The 22,141-nt window shown below is 42.1% G+C and overlaps 1 protein-coding gene across 5 annotated transcripts in view; it reads left to right on the top strand.

Moving 5' to 3' along the window:
- aplp2 (amyloid beta (A4) precursor-like protein 2) overlaps positions 1-22,141 on the top strand; it is a 109,350-nt gene that overhangs the window by 71,236 nt on the left and 15,973 nt on the right. For 4 of the 5 annotated variants that reach the window (XM_039787665.1, XM_039787675.1, XM_039787656.1 and 1 more), the window contains exons 5-12: positions 3,179-3,399; positions 4,165-4,364; positions 4,845-5,012; positions 8,013-8,146; positions 10,224-10,298; positions 11,962-12,120; positions 13,650-13,778; positions 21,918-22,017. In XM_039787665.1, the coding sequence (XP_039643599.1) occupies positions 3,179-3,399; positions 4,165-4,364; positions 4,845-5,012; positions 8,013-8,146; positions 10,224-10,298; positions 11,962-12,120; positions 13,650-13,778; positions 21,918-22,017 (1,186 nt within the window). The remainder of the gene's footprint in view (positions 1-3,178; positions 3,400-4,164; positions 4,365-4,844; positions 5,013-8,012; positions 8,147-10,223; positions 10,299-11,961; positions 12,121-13,649; positions 13,779-21,917; positions 22,018-22,141) is intronic. The other variant, XM_039787683.1, reaches the window with a different exon arrangement.

Raw genomic sequence — 22,141 nt, 5'->3', positions numbered from 1 at the left:
TAATTATCCCACAATGCAATGCAGGATTATTGACTAGTGTTTATAATAGACAAAAAGACAGCAACCAAGGCAGCTCTGTAACGTTAAAAACGCTTTAAAGCTATAGTGCGTTTGCGTCTCCACCATGATGAATTCTAAGTAATGACAACAACACTGTCGGCGCGTCCACATGATACAAGCCTTCCGTGATAAAAAAAAACCCACAATGGAAGAAGAGGTCATTATCTTCACTTGAGTTTCTGCGCGCAAAAGTCACCGGACGCCACAATCTTCTGAACACAGCCATGCTGAGAAATCCAGAGAGAGTTGTGTGGAGCTGATAGTCTTAATTAGCTTTGTAGCAACTCATTTGGCAATGGCTTGAATGTAACGGATGCTCATTAATATCAAAAAGTTATACACTAAAGCTTTAATTTACATTTTTCACAAATTTAAAATCTGTGATTTTGTCACCTGCAACTGTTGCTGACCTTTTTCAGTAATTTAAGCGTTAACTGGCGATGCTGCTAGAGCTGAGGTAGGAAATTGATGTGACGTTGTAAATTACAGCTCAGTGTGTCGGAAACGATGAACACTACTGTTTATGTATGTAGCGCATACTAGTATGCGATTTCGGACGCAACCGTACTCTTTCCCGAAGCCTATTACCAACGCCTGTATCTGTGTATGATCTGCAGCTTTAGACAGTGTGATGTCCAGGGGCACGAACCAGCTACATTCAATAGCAAATGTGTTACAGCCAAACAGTAATTAATCGTACCAGTGGGAAAATCTGGGCAAGAAAAATGGCTCCAAAACAATCGGAGTTCCCTCACCAACTGCCACTGAGACGTTGTCGAGCAGGACAGTTAATCCTCCGCTGTGCCAGTGGACTCTCTCTGCAGCAGTTGTACTCAGTTACCTCTTAGCTGCTACACGAAGCACAGCATCGTTGAAAAATATCAGTTAAAGGACTGCACGACTTTTTGGAAGTGCGGCCCATTATCGTTCATCATTTTAGTCAGTATGTGACAAGAGAACCAGCTCTTGAATCAGTATGTCTATATTGTGTAGGTGGATAGATGCAAGGGACTGACACTACACTAGAAGTCAGACAATAAAAACTGGTTGCATCTCTGAGGCTAGATGGCTAATATGCACCTGCCAAGATTGGTAAAATAAAGTACAGTATAACGAATGTTGTCTTAGTGTTAGGGCTGTGCTCGATTGAAGAAATTCTCATTCAATTGTATCGACTAATCGATTAGTTGATTTAATTGACAGATCTGTAAATCTGAGTTTCTCCGCAAAGAGTCATGCAAAAGCACCACTTTAATTCTTGTGTTTTACCAGAGATGTGCTCGTACGTTTCTTGGAAATAAGTCATTCAGCATGAAAAAAGCATAGAACATGACTAATCGACTAAAGAAATCTAAGTTGACTAAGACCAAAATGACCGATTAGTCGACTAAATCAACTTAAAGGGAGCAGCCCTACTTAGTGTAAGATCTCTGCAAGACATTGAGCGTACGGGATAAAAGGTTAAATATTACAGAAATACTTTTGAAAGTTATTCACAGGCATAGAATAAAGAATACAGACATTGGATTACAAACGGGGATTTCCTCTGACTTTGTGTTGTACTACTAGACCCCTAACATTAGATATTAACACAGCTAAAAGCCATATTTAGCTTTACGAAAATTAGTGTTGCTGCAGCGTTTGCGAACATTAGTTGGCGTTAGCTTAGCTCGTTAAGTCTCAAACAAGTAAATTTTCTTTAACTTAAAGGTACACTGTGTAGTGTTTTAAGTATTTTATTAGCTAAAAATCACTGTCTTCATGGGGCGGCCTCTAGCTCACCCAGTTAGAGCGTGTGCCACATGTAGGCTGAGTCCTTTGCAGTGGCGCGGGTTGGAATCCGACCTGCTGCCCTTTGCTGCGTGTCATCCCCCTTTCCTGTCTATCCCCTGTCACTATCCAATAAAGGGAAAAGACCCAAAAAATAATCTTTAAAAACAAAATCAATGTTTTCATTCATAAATATGTCCTCATTGGTGTAAAACACGTGTCAAACTCAAGGCCCGCGGGCCCAATCCGGCCCCTTGCAGATTTAGATCCGGCCCGTATATCAATTTTTGCACCAAACCAAAAACAGGAAAGTGTTTTTTAAACTGCAATTACCTGACATTCAAAGCAGAATTTGGCAGATTTGCCGACTCTTGAGACTCAGAAATTCCCCCAAGAGCAGAGAGAGAGTTCATATTCAGGCTGTGAAACAGGTTGTTGTTAAAAAAAAATTGTTTTAGCTTGATTTGCTAAATTCTACGATGGCTAAGGAACTCTTTTGATGACTTTTGTAGGGCTTCATGTCAACAAAAAAGTGACAAAAAGTGTACAAAAATGTCGGAAAAAGCTACAAAAATGTAAAAAACAAGTGACATGCGGTAACAATAGCACGTCAGTAAACTCTCTATGTCTGGCCCTTGGTATGATTCTCTTTTACTCTTTCTCCGCCCCGGCAAATTTGAAAGTCTGCACTGCCCTTTAGTTCATAATGGAGGATCATACTTATGCCGAGCCACGGGAGAAGGAATCCTCGTCGCCAAAAAGCGAAAATTGGAAGACATGTTGTCATAGCTTCTTGGTACATAACTGCTACCGTAGCTGCACCACGCATTTGAAAAAGCGAGGCGCTAGAGAGCACTGTTCGTTTGAATGCAAAATACAATTTAACCGCTAGATGGGAGAAATTCCTACACAGTGTACCTTTTAAGTAAATCATTTGTTTGTCTGAAAATGCCATTTCTTTTTGTGCCAGAAAGTGTGGGAGATATATGAGTTGTGAAAAATGGGTCCAATATTTATTTTGATTCATATCATATTTTATAAACTACATGTGTTTTGTCTGCGGAAATCTTAATGTGTAAATTAACTAGTAACTAAAGCTGTAACAGATGAATGTAGTGGAGTAAAAAGTACAATATTTCTCCCTGAAATATAGCGGAGTAGAAGTAGAACGTGGCATGAAAAGTAAAGAATCAAGTAAAGGAAACGTAGCTCAACATTTGGACTTAAGTACAGTACTGGATTAAATGTACTTAGTTACATTCCACCAGAGCATCTTCTTTAATCTGGAGCCTTCTGGCCATGTTCAGCTGATCCCATCACTACTCCTCTCCCCCCCCCCCCTTATCAGGCCTGCGCCAAGAGCTCCATGGTGCTGCACAGCTACGGCATGCTGCTGCCCTGCGGCATCGACAAGTTCCACGGCACCGAGTACGTGTGCTGCCCCTCCTCTCGCAGCGAGGAGCCCGCCGCCCCTTCCCTGCCCTCCCAGGAGGACGACGAAGAGGAGGAGATGGAGGACGAGGAGATTGACGAGACCGAGCTGGAAGACGAGGACGCCGTAGAGGACAGGTGAGCAGGCTGCGCCGGGGTGTGTGATCATTGCATCCAGTGTTTTCTCTCCGTTTGTAGAAGACTTAGGTTTGCATATTTGGGAGGGGAGGGCTGGGGGGGTTTACAGCGTCCTTCCTCAAGAAAATGGGATGTTTTTCAATTGAAAAACATGCGATTTCCCCATACATTTTGTCAGGGGTGTAGCGGTAATTTCCCAAGTAAGGGGGACAGAATGTTCAGGAGGAGGATTTTTATAGAAATCCGTGGGTCCTGTGGCCGGGTTGGCTCAGTGGGTAGAGCAGGCGCACATATACATAGAGGTTTATGCCTCGATGCTGAGGTCCAGGGTTTGAGTCCGACCTAGGACGATTTCCTGCGTGTCTTCCCCCTCTCTCTCCCCTTTCTCACCTAGCTGTCCTGTCCATTAAAGGCGGAAAAGCCAAAAAAATAATCTTAAAAAAAAAACACATAACAAATCCGCCAGGGGCAGGTTCTGGCTGTAAAAGCCCAAATTTGGTGGTCTCTGGCACATTCTAATGCATTCAAAACGGCTCCGGGGTGCTGCACCTAAACCTTCTGATGCCAGGGAACACCCTGGCAGGTCTGTGAAATATTGCTCGGTAACGTCCGCTCTGTTGCGAAGGGCGGGCGCCGCTGGCCATCTGGGTGAATGAAAGTGTCCTGATATTGACCTGTGGCAGCCGCTCTGACTCATTTGATAAATCACTCCTCTTCCTGGCTTTCCACCCCTTCACTCAATCACCTCTTCCCCACCTCCTCCAGTGAGACACCAGCCGACGAGCAGACCACGCAAAAGGAGGAGCCGGTGCAGGGGGAGGAAGACGAGGATGAGGAAGACGAGGAGGAGTACCACTACGTCTACGAGGACGAGGAGGCGGATAAGGAGGACGAGGACGAGAAGAAAGAGATCAGCAAAATGTCCGAGAGCCAGGACGAGGACAAGACTCTGCAGGAAGTGAAAGGTTGGTAATGAGTTTAAATTCTGATGTACTCTCCTGCATTTTCTTTTTTTTTTTTTTTTTTTTTTTTTTTTTTTTTTTTTCTTCTCTCTCTTATTGGCACTTTGCCTACCACTTAAAATATAATCAACTTTTTTTTTAGCTTTTAAACTATCGACAGCTATGCTTAAATCTCAGCCAGACTGTGATTAGACAAGTGTAAGCATCAGCATTACCCTTTTCTTCAGCTCACAGCAGACCCTGTGATGTACTGTTCTGCTTTGTCGGAGTACATAAGGATGGATCATGCTGCCTTTGTTTGTAGCTAAACTGCTGCTAAATCCTGCTCATGTACAAACAGGAGTTGCTCCAGTTTTTTGTCATTGTGTTGTGTATTCGTATTTCTGGACGTAGCGGAGGTAAGGAATGTTAGTTTGTATTTGAGAGTGGAATGACGTGCTGCCCCCCGGGGGTCGGATGATCTAACACGCTGTCCCCTGGCAGCGGTGTGCACCCTGGAGGCTGAGACCGGCCCCTGCCGCGCCTCCATGCCCCGCTGGCACTTCGACATGAACCAGAGGAGGTGTGTGCGCTTCGTATACGGGGGCTGTGCCGGCAACCGCAACAATTTCGACTCGGAGGAGTACTGCATGGCCGTGTGCAAGCGCCTGAGTAAGTCTCACCAGACGGAGGCCTCTCTCTCTCTCTCTCTCTTTCTCTCTGTCTCTCTCTGATGCAGACTCTCGGGCTGAAAAACACTTTAGGATGATATGGGTCTAGTCTTCAGCTTTCACTCATCAAAGCACACAGCTGTTATTAGCATGCCACCTCCACAACAACACTCAATTCACCCAACGTCATCTTCCTTTCTTTATTTTTCCACTGATATATCAATTGCTGCAACTTATGATTATTATCTGTCAATAACTGTAAAATGAAGTGTTAGTCTTGAAGAGGCCGCTTGTTGTATCTCGTTTTGCCAGGGCAGCATTTGATAATCCAAAGATATGTAATTTACAATGATTTAAAGGGGAACTATGCAGTGTTTTAGCTTAATTTACCTTAACTGAACAGCTTCAGAGTCATTGGAATGGTTCTATGACTTTTTTTCGGGTTGAATGGTGGTCGTCTCGCTCCCCCCTAGCGCCTGTGAGTGGAAAAACCACCCTTGCAACTTTCGGCCAGCGAGCCAGCGGCCTCAGCATCAGGAAGTATCACGTGATATCAGGTCTCACAATGTAACAAATTGCTTTACAGCACTGCACACATACAGGAACCGGCTAGCTATAAGAACAAGGTAACGATGGAGTTTTTCACACTATCGTCATGGCTGAGTCGGCAAAAAAAGGAAGCAGAAAGCTAGGAAAGCATTGTCGGAGGAACAGAGAAAGAGGAAACGGCAGACTGACCGAGCCACAAGTAAACATAGAAGCTGCCAAATATCTATTCCGAAGCTGTAGAGGGAGCTCTATAAAGAAACATACGAGACAACAGCGAGGAAATTGCCAAAACTGCATAGCGCCCCTTTAAAACAAAGCACCAAATCTTCACATTTAAGAAGCTGGAAGCAGATTTTGCTTAATAACTTGAACAATTTATCTAAAGTATTGCTGATTTTGTTTCTGTCAGTATATTATTCAAATACTGGTTTGATCACTGTATCACTGCATAAAAATGTCATGTAGCGTCCAGTTCTTCTTTAATAGATCTTAATGTTTTCATTTCTGGGACACGCTGGTCCATTAGTTTCACTTCTTTCTCTACTAAACTGGAACTGTTGAAATGTTCAATATTAACTAGATCTGACAGATAGAAATGAATCTTTTATTAGGTTTTATTTGAATAAATACATTACTTAGAAATATTCCCTGTTTTCAAAAAAAATGCTTACTCAGATTCATAGTCCTCTGTACTTATTATCAGATTTTTTAGACTGAATGTGGCTTTGTTTCTTAAATGAAGTAAAGGGTTTGGTAGAACTGTTCTGTTCCAAAACTCAGACATCGTATTTGAGTTCCACTAAATCTAAGAATTTAAAACAATACGCTTTCCAAGTACATTTTCAATTGGGATACAGAAGTAAAGTTTTCATTTTAATTAATGGTCATTCACATGCATGCAACTTCAAACACACTTTTCTTTCTCCTCTGTGTGCCTGTCAGTGTTCACTCCTGTCATGTTTCTGTCTGTCTGTCTCTCTGTCATTCTGTCCGTCCGCCTGTCTGTCTCTGTGTCTCTGTCTATGTCTGTCTGTCTGTCTGTCTGTCTTTGTCTCTCTCTCTCTGTCTGTCTGTCTGTCTGTCTCTCTGCATCTGTCTATCTGTCTCTGTCTATGTCTGTATCTGTGTGTCTGTCTGTCTGTCTGTCTGTCTCTCTGCCTCTCTCTGTCTGTCTGTCTCTCTCTCTCTGCCTCTGTCTGTCTGCTACTAGAGCACTGCCACTACTTTTTTGCCAGAATCCCACCAGCATATGTCAGCAAGCACCTTATATTTTTGTTGCACCAATGACTCACCCCTCATCAGAAATAAAACATTATTAGGAGCTGAAGCCGTAAAGTTCAAAGCAGTGAAACTGTGCGTCATCCGTTGACCCGTGCCTCCTGTTTTTGATGCTGAGGTGAAACGATGAGGTCTCTTCCTGTTTGCGAGCCCGGAGCGTTATTGTTCTTGCGAGTTGCGGCGGTGCAGGGAGTGAGTCCTGCGTGACTAGATAGAGAGGAACCCAGAACAGAGCCCTCTGGCCTCTCCCCAGATGACCCGGCCGTCAAACAGAGATATTTCCATTAGTGTGGGAGAGGCGACCTGTCAGCAGAAAGCCAATGGGAAGATGAAAGGAACTTGAAAGGAAGGACTGTCAGATTCTTTTAAATTTATCAGAGTTACTGAGAGTGGAATAACGCCAGTGAGAGGAGTGCTTCTCTGAGGATTTTTGCCCAACTTCAATCTGCATTCCACTTTGAACTCTCTCTCTCTCTCACTGTCTGTCATTCTCTCTCTGCCTACCTATGTCAGTGTGTCTCTCTGCCTGGATCAGCCTGTCTGTCTATCTGTCTTTCTCTCTCTCTGCCTACCTATGTCAGTGTGACTCTCTGCCTGGATCAGCCTGTCTGTCTATCTGTCTTTCTCTCTGCCTACCTATGTCTGCGTGTCTCTCTGCCTGGATCAGTCTGATTCAATTCAATTAGCTTTATCAGCATTAATGTAACTAATTAATGAATACAAATACAAATTCAACAACAATATAAATAATCATATCAAAACCAAAGTCACAATAATAACAATATACCAATGGTAATAATCAAATTAATATGTGAGAGAGACACATTAATATGTGTCTCTCTGGTTGTCTGTCTGTCTGTCTGTCTCTCTGTCTGTGTGTCTCTCTACCTGAATCAGCCTGTCTGTGTGTCTCTGTCTCTGTGTGTCTCTCTGCCTAAATCAGCCTGTCTGTCTGTCTCTGTGTCTGTGTGTCTCTCTGCCTGGTTGTCAGCCTGTCTGTCTGTCTCTGTGTCTGTGTATCTCTCTGCCTGGTTGTCAGCCTGTCTGTCTGTCTCTGTGTCTGTGTATCTCTCTGCCTGGTTGTCAGCCTGTCTGTCTCTGTGTCTGTGTATCTCTCTGTCTCTCTTCCTGGTTGTCAGCCCTGTCCACTCACCATCTCTTTCTGAATTTGCAGCCGTCCCCCCGACCCCCCAGCCCACCGATGATGTGGACATCTACTTTGAGACCCCGGCCGACGACAAGGAGCACAGTCGCTTCCAGAGGGCCAAGGAGCAGCTGGAGATCAGGCACCGCAACCGCATGGAGAGGGTGAGTTACCAGGTCCAGTCCGGACACCACTCCCCTAATTAAAGAACCGATAAGTACGATTTGTATTGCTTAATATTTTGCTGCACACAACGGGTCAAAAGTTTGGAATCAGATGTGTGAGAGGATTACTTCGAGAGGAAAATGGCTGTAATTGAGGGAAAGAAGAAAAAGTCAATATAACTATATAATAAGGTGATTTCAAACTTTTATGTACAATATCTGTGATATTGACCAGTACCAGTTAATCAAAGAGTATTTTCCCAGATGCAGAATGTTCAGGCTTTGAAAGCAGAATCTGTTTTGGAACATCCTACCAAAACCTGCTTTACTTGCCAAATAACTGCCTTTTTTTAACCAAAAACTATAAAACTAAAGCGGTACTATTATCACAGAATTATGCATCGTGATAAACATTACATTCACAAAATGAATAGAACTTGTACTCCTTTTAGAGTAGGGGATGGATACCCTTACTGAGCCCGTTGGGACCGGCTGGGCCAGGTTTAGACAGATATTTATAAAAATGATGTTCGGGTTCGGGTCGGGCTCGGTCACATCAGAGCAATAAGGCATTGAACATTTTTTATTTAAAAAAGCTTATCATGGGGCGGCCTCTAGCTCACCCAGTTAGAGTGTGCGCCCCATGTAGGCTGACTCCTGCAGCAGCCCGTTTTCGAATCCGACCTGCTGCCCTTTGCTGAGTGTCATCCCCCATCTCTCTCCCCCTTTCATATCTATCCACTATCACTATAGTAAAGGGAAAAGCCCCAAAATCTAATCATATAAAGAAAAAAAAAAGCTTATTATGTATGTGTGCGCCTGTGTTAACGTGCGCTCGTTGCCCCGTGTACGCTAACGCGCTCATCTGTTGACCTTTCCGAATGCCTTCCTACAGTTGCTTAATAGAAGCGGGCTTTCTACACAAACGTACTATGTGTCATTAGTGTGAGAGATTTTAATTGTGTCGGGCTCGGACATAAATATCTTAATGCCTGTCGCGCTCGGGCCGGGCTCGGTTACTGCTCTGTCGGACGCGGGCCGGGCTCAGACAGAAAAATGCGCATAATGTAAAATGTAATGAAAAATGTATGTATGTATATATATATATATGTGTATGTATGTATGTATGTATATATATATATATATATATATATATATATATATATGTATGAATGTATGTATGTATGTATGTATGTATGTATGTATGTGTATATATATATATATGTATGTATGTATATGTAGATAGGCCACGCTAGGCGGTACTAAATCTGCAATGGAAAAAGGAGGACGGGGCACCGTGGTCGAGCCGAGTAGAGTGGAGTAGGTACCATGTAATGGAAAAACGCCATAAACTACCTCGCAACACACGCTGAGGGAACTAAGTCACAGCAGGAAGAGTAGAGGAGAAATGACAGAGGTCCAGGTGGGAACAACAACTCAATCTTTTTAGATTTCTTTAAGGAATGAAGCCTTTGAATGTACAGTAAATAAGGTGCCAGAATGCATCAAAAAAAGCATCAATATAGAGCTTGTTTATAAAGAAAATCCCGGGGGACGATCCCCCCTGGACCCCGAGGTCTGGGCTAAGTCTACAATATCCGTAAATCCTAGAAACAGCCCTGAGTGAGGATTCGTTTCGCATCAGTCTTTCTCTGTGACTGTGACCTATTTTGCAATAACATTGAAAGAATGTTGAAACATTTGAAGAAGCAGAAAGAAAATCTGACTTTTTAAAAGTACTAAAATAAGAACACGTATAACGTTTTTGTAGTTTAAAGTGCCCATATTATGCTCATTTCAGGTTCACAATTGTATTTTGAGGTTGGACCAGACTAGGTTTACATGGTTTAATTTAAAAAAAACACCATATTTTTGTTGTACTGCACATTATTGCAGCTCCTCTTTTCACCCTGTGTTCAGGTCAAGGCAAGGAGCAAAGTCATACTTTAAGGGTCACTTACCTTTGTGCAATGAAAGGCTTTCTTTTGCCTCCAAATGCCTGTTTGACTCACTTTGAGTCGACAGGTGCAGTAGGACCACCTTGCACATCGCTTCAATTCCGTCTCTCGTGTTCCAGGTAAGGAAAGAGTGGGAAGAGGCTGATCGCCAGGCGAAGAACCTGCCCAAGGCCGAGAGGCAGACATTGATCCAGGTAAGACACACTGGGCCTCATTCACCAATCGTTCTTAAGAACAAATGTGTTCTTAAACCCCACTTACGCAGTTTTCACGAAGATTCTGGCATTCACCAATGTTTTCTTATTTTGGATTTGTTCTTAGGTAAGAGCTGATGTTTTTGCGCAAAACAAGTAGTTATACCGTTTTCATCCGTTCTAATTTAAAATTTTTATATTTCTTTATAATTTTGTAACTAATTTGGTAACACTTTCGGCATTCGGTTTTTGTCATGACAAGTTGACATTGTTTGGGTTGTCTTGATTATGACAGCTTGACATTAATCAAAGTGACATTACCAGAAGTTGTCTTGGTCATGACAAGTTGACATTCAGTTTGTTTGGAGTGTCCTTAATAAGACAACTTGACAATAAGCAGGATGACATTATGTCATGTTGTCATGACAAAGACATCCTCTGGTAATGTCATCCTGGTTAATGTCAAGTCGTCATTACAAAGACATCCCAAACTAATGTAATGTCAACTTGTCATGACCAAGAGATAACTTTGGTAATTATTTATAAATTCAATATCAACCAAAATGTCAACAATCATGAAAAACAAATGCAAATTAAAGAAGTCATAAACGTTTGACTTGTTTATAAGGTTTATGACACGTTCATGACAGTGTCATGTCACGATTATGTCGATACCTTCAAGTAAAGTGTTAGCAATTATTTTCATTATTTTACACATAATTATGTTTCTTTGTTTTAATAAATACACACTACACTTACACTTCTGCTCATTTGTAAAGCACTTTGAATTGCATTGTGTATGAATTGTGCTAGGCCTAGATACTTCATCAGTTCTGCACCCCTCTCCAGATACCAGCATTCACTGCATGAGTAAATGCCATAGACTGTTAACGGTCTTTGGTAATTGCATTCCATGCATCAGTTTTATTTGCTGCTTAGTATGCACTGCTGACGCTACTAAATATGATGTCTTGTTTTTTTGCTATCTTCTTGCAGTAGTACCTCCACTTCAGAATTACTAAAGTTTTTCTTTCTTTTGGAGTTGAGGCCTCCACCGTCTTGCCCACATCTTTTTTTCGACATTTCTCTAAGTGTGCACACGGCCCTGCCATGTCAAGCCCTTTTATGGGAATTAACAGGGCGTTTACTTCTGCTATATTATAAGTTAATTATTACGAAGACGTTGGGATTCATCATTCTAAGAACGTGCCTGCGAACAATTCTGCTGTTTAAGAACACGTCATGAATCAGACGTAGACTTTTCTTAGGAACTTTCTTAAGAAAAGTCTAAAAAAACTTGTTAGATATTGGTGAATGAGGCCTATTGATCCTTCCCCCTGGGAGTCCCCTCTTTTGTCTCTTTGTTTGGGTGAGATATGACGGCTTACGGGCCCTGGGTCCCTCGCTCCCTGTGCCAATAAAGATCCTTTTTCCCCCTGGCTGCTCTATCTTTATCACTCAGAGGCTAAATTAGGGCGCTGCTGAATGGGGAGACTTCTAAATGAGTCCCTAACTCCCCTGACAAGCCTGAGAGGCGACATTAGTGAAACCGAGAGCTGTTTTTTTTTTTCTTCCTTTTAAGTAGATGTCGAAAGAGCTCTGTTGTGCCGCACTGGTTAAGGTGCGTATACATATTTATGTACGTTTGTGATTTTTTCTGTAGCACTTCCAAGCCATGGTGGAGTCCCTGGAGGAGGAGGCAGCCAGCGAGAAGCAGCAGCTGGTGGAGACTCACCTGGCCCGGGTGGAGGCCATGCTGAATGACCGGCGCCGTCTGGCCCTGGAGAACTACCTGGCTGCCCTGCAGGCCGACCCCCCCAGGGTAAACACTGCACACTGGCCTCTGGGAGCATCTTTTATCCTCCCCTCACCACACTTCATCTGTCTGTTGCTTTTTCCTCCCATCAGTCAATGTGCTCATACATTTCTGTCAGAACACACTCTCTCACAAACACACACACACACACACACATACTCATACATTTCTGTCAGAACCTACTCTCACACGCACACACTCACCCCTTCCACTACTTATGGCCTGTGGCTAATGTCATCTCCTGTCAAAAGACTCGCTGCCAACTTGCATCATGAGCAGAATGGATTACTGCAACCACAAAAACACACATCCCAAAATCCATGAGCGCAAAGTCAATCACATTTGAACCCACTACTATAATCCCTGCCTTGTTTTTGTTTTTTTATTCCTCTTATCTAATAATCTTTTGATCCTTTTGCCAGCACACTGTGTTGCGAGGTGCTGCTGGCCTCTCTGAGCACCGCTGCTGGGCTTGTCTCTCAAAACGGAAGGACTGAAATATTTCTATTTCATACTCATTTCAAATGTAATAACCTGACCTGAGAGCAGGGATTTCTAATCCTGCGCCAGTTACACCCTTTAAAAATTGCATCATCTGTGGTTTGTGATGCTATTTCAGTAGGAGCTGCGGTAGACCTTATGGTCTGTCATATGCAGTGTTTCTTTAGCACCTCACATTTGTAATCCTTCTGCTCCGATATATGAAGGCGGGGGGGGGGGTCATGTTATTTATCATCTTTAGTAGCACAAAGTGTGCTCATGTCTGATGATACGCTCGCTACTGAGTGGGTCTGTGGGTCATATTGTTTTATTATTTAATGTTTTATTAGCTAAAACAAAATCAACCTGAAATCTGGATCTTTGGAATGAAAATCACATATATTTGGTTGCCAACTCTAAAATTAGAACAGAACTATTGATTGATTGATAGATTAATTGATGTATACAACTTCAGAGACAATATTTTGCTGTCCTGTCACTTACTATATCCACACAAGACAGGATGATTGCATCTAAATGTTACTGTACAATTAATTGTCTCCGAAATAATTGCGGTTAACAATATAATTGTCTCTTTCAGTCAAATGAAAAGATATGTATTTATGTATTACTTTTGCAAACAAATTAAAGTGTTGTGTGAATCACAGGATACAGCTTTTGGTAATATCCGAGTCATGTGACCCAGATAATGTAGTAAAGGCAAATACACAGCCTATGAAGTAAACCACACCTCCTTATTATCATAAAACACTGTATTTTCTTTTTTTTCTTAAATGAACATAAAACTGATAATTACCATCAACAGTCATACCCCTTAGGACCTTAGCTAATGTTAGCAATTACGTGACTGTGGTTAAACAAAGAAACGTCAATTATGTAAAAAAAAAAAAATTGCGATTAGACAATTATTTTGTATGTAATAATTATTACAGGCCAAATTGCATCATCCTGACACATTTAAGAATCAGTATTACACAGGTATGTTAATGAGGCTGTGTTACAAACCACCCCTCTTCTCCCCCTCCCCCCTTCAGCCCCACCGCATCCTGCAAGCTCTGAGACGGTACGTCCGCGCCGAGAACAAGGACCGCCAGCACACCATCCGCCACTACCAGCACGTCCTGGCTGTGGATCCTGAGAAGGCTGCTCAGATGAAGTCACAGGTCAGTGTTTCGGGCCTGATGATCACATGATTTGACTTTAGTGAAAAATGACCAGGGCCTAAGGTGATGTCTTCATAATGCTTGTTTAGTTTTTTTTTTATTTAACTCGGACAATAAACATACTACTACTCTTTCGGGCATTTTTAATTGTTAGGACAGCTTGGACATGAAAGGGGAGAGACATGCACGAAATCGCCACAGGTCAGATTTGAATCCTGGTCCTCTGCGTCGAGGAATAAACCTCTACATATGGGAACCCGCTCTACCAGATGAACTACCCGGGCGCCCACAATTAACATACTTTAAAGCTGTAGCGCGTAGTTTCTGTCTCCCCCATGAGAATGTTCTAAGTAATGACAACAACACTGTCGGGGCATCCACACAATACCAGGCTACAGTGATCGCGCACTAAAACTTTACAAGAGAAAAAACAGTTAAAAAAAATAAATAAAATAAAACAAGGGTTTCAGAAGAGATACATGGAATGATGGTGAGATTTTGTACTGCGGTGGCAGGTTTAGCCTGTAGGTGATGTCGTTCAACTGCTTCTGTACGGTGAAGGGTCCAATGTACCGAGGACTCAGCTTGCGGCAGGGCAGGCGGAGGCGGATGTCCCGAGTCGAAAGCCACACCCTTTGGCCAGGAGGGTCGGACCGACGACGGTCTGCTTGCTCCTTGTGCCTCCGCACAGCTTGTTGGAGCTGTACGTGAGCCGAGTCCCAAACCCTCTCACTTTGATGGAACCAGTAGTCGACAGCCGGAACCTCCGAGGGCTCACCCGACCAGGGGAAGAGAGGAGGTTGATAACCCAGGATGCACTGAAACTGGGTGAGCCCCGTAGTGGATTGTCGAAGGGAGTTTTGGGCGTATTCCGCCCATGGGAGGAAACGGCTCCAGCTGTCCTGGTTCTGGTGGCAATACGTCCTCAAGTAACGTCCGATCTCCTGGATCTTCTGCTCTGTCTGTCCATTAGTCTGAGGATGGTACCCTGAAGACAGGCTAACAGTAACCCCAAGGAGCCTGAAGAAAGCTTGCCAAACCCTGGAGATGAACTGCGGCCCTCTATCCGACACGATGTCTTCGGGAATGCCAAAGTTTATGAACACGTGGCTGAAGAGGGCCTCTGCGGCCACGAGAGCGGTAGGGAGTCCGGGCAGGGGAATCAGCTTACAACCCTTAAAGAATCTATCCACAACGACGAAGATACTATTGTGGCCATTGGATCTGGGAAGGTCGGTCATGAAGTCAATCCCAAGGTGGGACCATGGACGGTGGGACCCTGACACATATACAAATCAATTCGAGAAGGAGCAGGCAGAAGGGTCAGTGTAACGCTTATCAGTTCAATTTTCTAAGCACAAACGGACATTTGGAAAAACAGAAAAATGGGTTCCAATATCCAATTTAAATTTTTTTTCTGCCTTGACAAATTAAAAAATTGGATCTTTAAACTGTTTTTCCAATTTTCTGTTTTTATTCAGAGGATCAGAAATTTTAAAAATTACAAAATTGCGTCTGGGCTCCAATTATTCAATACTGCAATGGTATTCTCTCCCTCGTTCCGCCTAGCTGCGCCCACCACCCCACACTCGAAACCATCAGTTGCAAGCACTTCTGACCCCAAGTATATACGTTTTTTGTTTTTTTTTTGGTCCATATGCAGTTAATGACCTGCATATTCCGCAAGTAGAGGAAGAGATTACCATTGCAGTATTGAATAATTGGAGCTCAGAGGCAATTTTGTAATTTTCTCAATTTCTGATCCTATGAATAAAAAACAGAAAATTGGAAAAACAGGTTAAAGATCAAATTTAATTTTAATTTGTCAAGGTGGAAACAAATGAAAAATTGGATTTTTCTGTTTTTCCAAATGTCAGTTTGTGCTTAGAAAATGTAACTGATAAGCATTACACTGACCCAGAAGCATAATTCTTCTAAGTCCAGCACCTACTTTACCGTATCATATTATTACAGGACCATTAGACCATTCCACAATGGGTGTCAAATCAACCAGGGACAAACTCTGGAATATACCATTTACAAACTGAGAAAAACATCAAATCCATACATTTCAGAAGCTGGAGCTGCAGCAAATGTTGGGCATTTTGGTTTGAATTAATGATCTTAGCTTTATCCAACTAATTGATCATCAACTGCGTAGTCCTTTAGGTCTGTATAGTTCAATTTAGTTAATCGATACCTGCCAGTAGTTTGAGGTTTTGCATCCTTCCTGAGACTGCATTTACACTGCTACCAAAAGCCATCTCTGTGCACACAACAGTGTTTGTAGCTCCAGTAGAACATCTAATCTCCGTTTAAACTAGCATGCCCAAACCTCATATCTCATCAACATTCTGGTATACTGGACATAAACAGGAGGCAGCGTGTAGACTCCGCCCGCTGCTGGTGGTCGCCATGTTAACGTTATTAGTAGCTTAGTCTCAGAGACCGAAACGTCATGACCCAATCAGTCGCGCGAAACGTTGGCGTCAGTGTCTGTGTTGCCAAAGGTCTCTGTTTTAGGGGCTCGGAAACGCCAGAGCAGGGGGAATGAGGGGGGTGGGGGACGTAGCAGAAGATATTCTTTTTTAAACCAAAATGTAGCAGTTTAAATCGTTGCCTGAGTCTGTTTCGAAGTACTGTATCAAAGGCTGTGTCAGTTAATCTGAAACCTCACGCAGAGCCACTCCGAGATCTCACCCTCTTCCTGCTCCCGCTCAGACAGGGAGGGATAATGGTGTCTCAGACCTGCTCCTCTCTGCCCTGTTTCTAAGTGAGTAGGAGGTAGAAAGAGTGTGTGTTTCTCTGAGTTGATGCCCAGGAGGAGTGAGTAGGCTGGTCTGACGGAGGGAGGGTGGGAGGGAGGGCTGGTGTTTCATTCACTTAAGCCTCAGCCTCAGATTAACACTGTGCAGGTATTGTGTAATGCTGGACTCTGAGCCAGTGCACAGGGATTTGGCTTGCAGCTCTTCCGTAAGATGTACTCGCCTGTTTGTGTCAACAGCCTTCGACACCATTTACAGTTATCCTCCACCATTACAGATAACACAGCAGATGGATGAAACAACATAGACATAGTGGGGAGGGGGGAAGGGCCGCAGGGTTGCTATTTAGAGGAATGGTGGTATCTGGGAGGCAGTGAGCCTCTGTGCTCAGTCATGGGAAGCCAGTCTGTATTGTTGTGCTTTCACGCTGTTTATTTGTCAAGCATGATCCTGTGTACATGTCTTCACTCAGCCAATCCTGCAGCATGTTCCAATCTGCATTTTTCAGTTTGTGTGACTGTGGGATTTGACATGTGCGACTTAGAAGTGCATTACAAAAGAACTCTCTGTAAACAGAGGGCTTGCTGCGCTTTATGTAACTTGGGATCAAGTAGATACTGATACCAGTATCAGAAAAATACAAGGTACTGCTTAAAATGCTGGTATCGGTATTGGCGAGTACGATCCAGTACCACATAATTTAGCCCCAAAGAAAATCTACTTTTAAAGTAGTTTATTTATGTTCTTTTTCCGTTATGAGTAGTCAAGTTTCCATCAATGTATTTTCATGCGCATTTTGAAGTATCATGTTAGAAATTGTTTTTTCAAAAATTCAGAAAAACGTAACTGTAATTGGCAAAAAAGTTTTTACTCGCTTTAGGTGCGCAAAATGGGAGATGGAAACAGCTTTGCCAAATAAGTTGTGACGTAGCGAACATGTAACTCATATGACTATAGTCCCGGTATCCATCGGATGGGGGAAGCATCGGGATATGGGTCCCATTCAGTGCGGCATACACTTGTGGCACAAGGTGTGTAGTGGAGTTGCGGTGCGCTATAGCCTGTGCCTCAGCCACGTCGGGTAAATTGACGAATTGGTTCAACCACTTGAATCGTATGGCCCTGCACACCGCGTATACACAGACACCAAATGTCTCTGGCACAACCCTGGATTGGAAGTGGCCAACTTGTCCAATGCTGCCTCTCTCCATTTAGCCAAAGAACTTAGCTTCTAAACTCTTTGATTTAGCAAGCCGGTTTGCAATCTACAACCATGCGTAGGCCTAATGTCAACTTGTGACGAAACTACGCTTTGCCTAGTCCAGTTTATTCGCTCTAAACCAGTTGATGGAAACGCTTCTAATTCACATTTTATGACAACTGACTGTCAAACTAGATAATAAAAAAAGAAATTCATTGCATTTTTTCTTTTAAATCTTCTATGGGATATATAACCATGGGATACTGAACATGGATATTTCATGCGCTCATCTGTATTTCATTATATCTACATTACTGAAGATTATTTATCTAAAATCTCATTGTGAAGATGTTTTGTTAAAGCACCAATTGTAAACCCTAGAATATCGCCACAATATCGACATTGAGGTGTTTGACAAGAATATCGCGATATCTGATTTTCTCCATATCGCCCAGCCCTAGCCTCACCTGTCTAGCTTACCAGAGCCTTCTTGATGCGTTGAAATCTCTACTCCAAATCTGGGACATGCAGTCTTCATAATGAGGATTGTTAGTCAAACATGGACAGGAAGGTGCCACGGGGCTGTAACCTAGCCTGGCTCCGCCCTCCTACTTACTTCCGCTAAATTTTCATTTTCCTTCAGTACTCCGTCTGGGTTCGCGGTATATTTTTGGGTTTTCTCCGGTCAAATTTTTACCGGTCCGATCAGCGAACAGAGGGAGTGGCTGAGAACGATGACGTTGAGGTCGTGTGCTAGTTTTGAGTTCTAGTTCTGTAATGGCGGCGGAGAAAGATGCGGTCCGTTGTGGCAACACCGCCGAATATCCAGAAGTTAAAGCCCGAGCAAGAACAGTCTTTGCTGAGTTTTGTTGGGGGCCATGATGTTGTGGTCCTCCTCCCCACGGGGTTCGGGAAAAGTTAGATTTTCCAGCTCGCTCCGTTAGTGGTAAAGGAGTTAGCTAAGGCGAACGCTAGCGGTGCTAAGCCGATAGTTCTTGTCAGTCTCCCCTCTTGTTGCACATGCGCATGACATACATCAGGACCAAACGTTAGCGATTGGTTATGGCAAATCCAGAGTGGCTCTGGGCAGATCCAATAGTTTTAAACTTCAACAGAGTACCCGCCTTTAAGGAAGTTAACACTTGTCAATGGAGAGAGGCCAGACTCTCTGTACAAATGAAATGTACCAGAGTCTGGTAGGACCAGGCTAGTCTGGACCAGAGTCTGGTAGGACCAGGCTAGCTGCAACCGGCCTTTAATAGGAAAGATGCATTACTGCCATCTGTTGCTGGCTCTGCTGCACTGCAGCTATGTGTTAGAAGATTAAAATAGTCAATCATCATAGTGGGAAATAAACACCAGTCACCTGCCAAGCGCTGGTCAGCTCTGTCAGTGGCTGGGAGTTTTTCATATTCTGCCAACCGCTTTGGCAGCCGAAATGTGGAAATATTCCTCCTACAAACATCTTGCTGCTGGTAGAAAGGAGGATTTTTTTTTCTTTTTTTGGAACACAGTGTTTTGTATCTGTTGGATCAAAAGAGTTTGTTGTTTTACCCAAAGTGTGATGTAGTGGTGATCATTGGGGCTGACAGGCAGTAGATCCTGTCAAGTCAGTTCTAAGCTTCGATGCTGATTTGAATATTACGCGCAGCAACGTGTTTTATGTCTGCAAGTTGGCTGGCTGTGAGCGAGTCTGAGTTCATCTTAAGAAACTGTGCTCTCTAGCAGAAAGCACATTTCTGACAGCTCTGTTTACATTTGTGTACATGGATGACTCTCTCCCTGCAGAACATTTATATTCTGGGCAAAGAACAGCTAGCTTTGTACTGTATAGTCATTTATTACATTTATGAAATGTCTGTTTCTTGGTTGCACCCATTAATCCAAAAGATATATATATATATATGAATGAATGAATGAACGAATAATGTTATTATTGTGTCAAGCCCAAAAACAAGCGACCAGATACCAGAATAACAACATAAATTAAACAAATAAACCTTCTTGTCTTTTTTGCCATGCTTTAAAGACAGAAGTCGCCAACTTGTACTGATGATGACCAAATGGAGTGGTTGTTTAGATTGTTTAGATTATATATATATATATAATTTAAACAATCTAAACAACCACTCCATTTGGTCATCATCAGTACGCCAGAACATTTCAGGATTTTGACCAGACATTTCATGTAAGATGGGTGTGCTTAACCCATCATAATAAGGACAAAAGAATAGAAAATGTGAATCATTCTCAACGTTTCTTAATATATGTACATATACTGATTTGCAGTTGTTATGGCATGATGTTGCTGACTGAGTTAAAGCATTACTCAATCAAGGTTCTAGATACAGAACAATTTTACTTTTTTTTTTCTTTTTTTTTCTTTTTTTCGTTCTGCTTTTTATAATTTTTTCTCTTTTCTTTATGGTATGTGTTGTTGTGTTCTTCTTTATATATATATATATATATATATATATATATATATATATATATATATATATATATATATATTTATTTTTTTTTTTTTTTTTTTCCTGGTTCTGCTGGCGCCTGTTTCTGAAGATGAATTCCAATTTTCTCATAATGCATTATCTCACCGCACCACCATGTTTGTCACTGCTTCCCTGTGCAAATCTCCTAACAGGGAGAATGTATTTTCTGGTTTGTTAAAGTTAGCTTTTGGATAAATACCATTGGGATGAACATTTTCTACTAATAGTTGGCAAATCACGCTGTAATTACTTGTCACTGGATTAGCGTTGGAAGGATTACTCAGTTTATGGATTTGTCAAATTCCATAAAATAATTCATCAGCAATATGAATGAATGTTTAATCATTTCAAGTGTTTTATCGAAACAATTCCTGCTTCTCCAATTGTAAGGATTATCATATTTTTTTCAATCTTATATCATTATAAAGATAATTGGATTGTGTTCTTCACTGTTTTCCAGACAAAATAAGCACTTTAAAGACAACACCCAGGGCTTTGGGAATGTACAAGGGCCATTTGTTCTTATTTTATGGCATTCGGACCAGTGATACTCCACAAACGGCCCGCAGGAAACTGGGTGTGGGTGGCCTGCTGACCATATTTCTCATTCACAGTGAAAACAAATGGCGTCACACTGGGAATACTTTGAATGTAAATAAGGTTCCAGAGAGCATACAAACATCTGATTTGTCTGATTTGCCTAGTGTCAATCCCTGTGCCAAGTTACTTTAGTTAGTAAGTCATTTAATTTGAAAACTATATATATATATATATATATATATATATATATATATAATGTGTATGTATATAAATCTAATATCACAAACATTTTGACCAAATACCTCGATAGCGATGATATTCTAGGTTTGACAATTTGTTTTTGTTTTTTTCAAAAAATATTTACACATTAGTAATGTGGCTATAAAGGCAAATAACAGAACAGCTAGAACAGGCTGGTATATTCAGGAAATTACATCACTTTACTGTAATGCAGCTCTTTAAAACCAGGAAAAGATAAAACACTTGTGTCCTATCACGATATTAAAATATCCAAAATATAAGACGATATCTAGACTCATATCCAGATATGGATATAATATCGATATATTGTCCAGCCCTATATTATTTGTAAATAAAGAATTTCAATGGGAGAGGAGTTATGGGCCATTTTAATGTTTATTCAGTGTATCTGATATTATATCATAAATATTATTAATGTCTGTTCATTAACTGGCTCCTGGCCTCCTGTCATTTTACAAAAGTGACCCCTGGCCAGAGCAAGTTGATTAGCCCTGCTATAGACTAAACTATTAATAATTATAATATCATAGACACTCAAAGCGGAGGGGTTGGACTACTCTCTACCGAGGACAACAGGCAAATAACTCCATACAGAAAGGCCCGGGACGACCAGGGTTGACCCGGTACCTTGTTGCTGTGAGGCCACAGTGCTAACCATTGGGCCACCGTGCATCAAAAAAATGACATATATGACAATAATTAGCTGCAGTCCTGGATGTGAATGGTAATCTTGATTATTTAGTCCTGTGTTTTGAATGATCCAAGATCCTGGGAATACGAGCCATCATTTTATATACAGGGAAGCATTTTACTTTGAAGTCATCCTAAAGCTGGATTTTGGTTCCATGACGGCCTGTTTGTCTGTTTTTCCAACACGCAGGTGATGACCCACCTGCGTGTGATCGACGAGAGGATGAACCAGAGTCTATCTCTGCTCTACAAAGTACCTTATGTGGCCGAGGAGATTCAGGATGAAATTGGTGAGTCGTGTTCAGCGAAAAAAGCCCCGAGGCTGTAATAAGAAAAGAGAGTGAAATGAAAACAGTGATGGAATTCGCACATGTCCCCGACAGATAAGCCAATGCATCGCATTTCCGCTGACCC

This window comes from Perca fluviatilis, chromosome 2 (assembly GCF_010015445.1).
Source record: "Perca fluviatilis chromosome 2, GENO_Pfluv_1.0, whole genome shotgun sequence".
Taxonomy (NCBI): domain Eukaryota; kingdom Metazoa; phylum Chordata; class Actinopteri; order Perciformes; family Percidae; genus Perca; species Perca fluviatilis.
The sequence above is the reverse complement of the archived record's forward strand: the minus strand, read 5'-3'. Positions and strand labels throughout refer to the sequence as shown.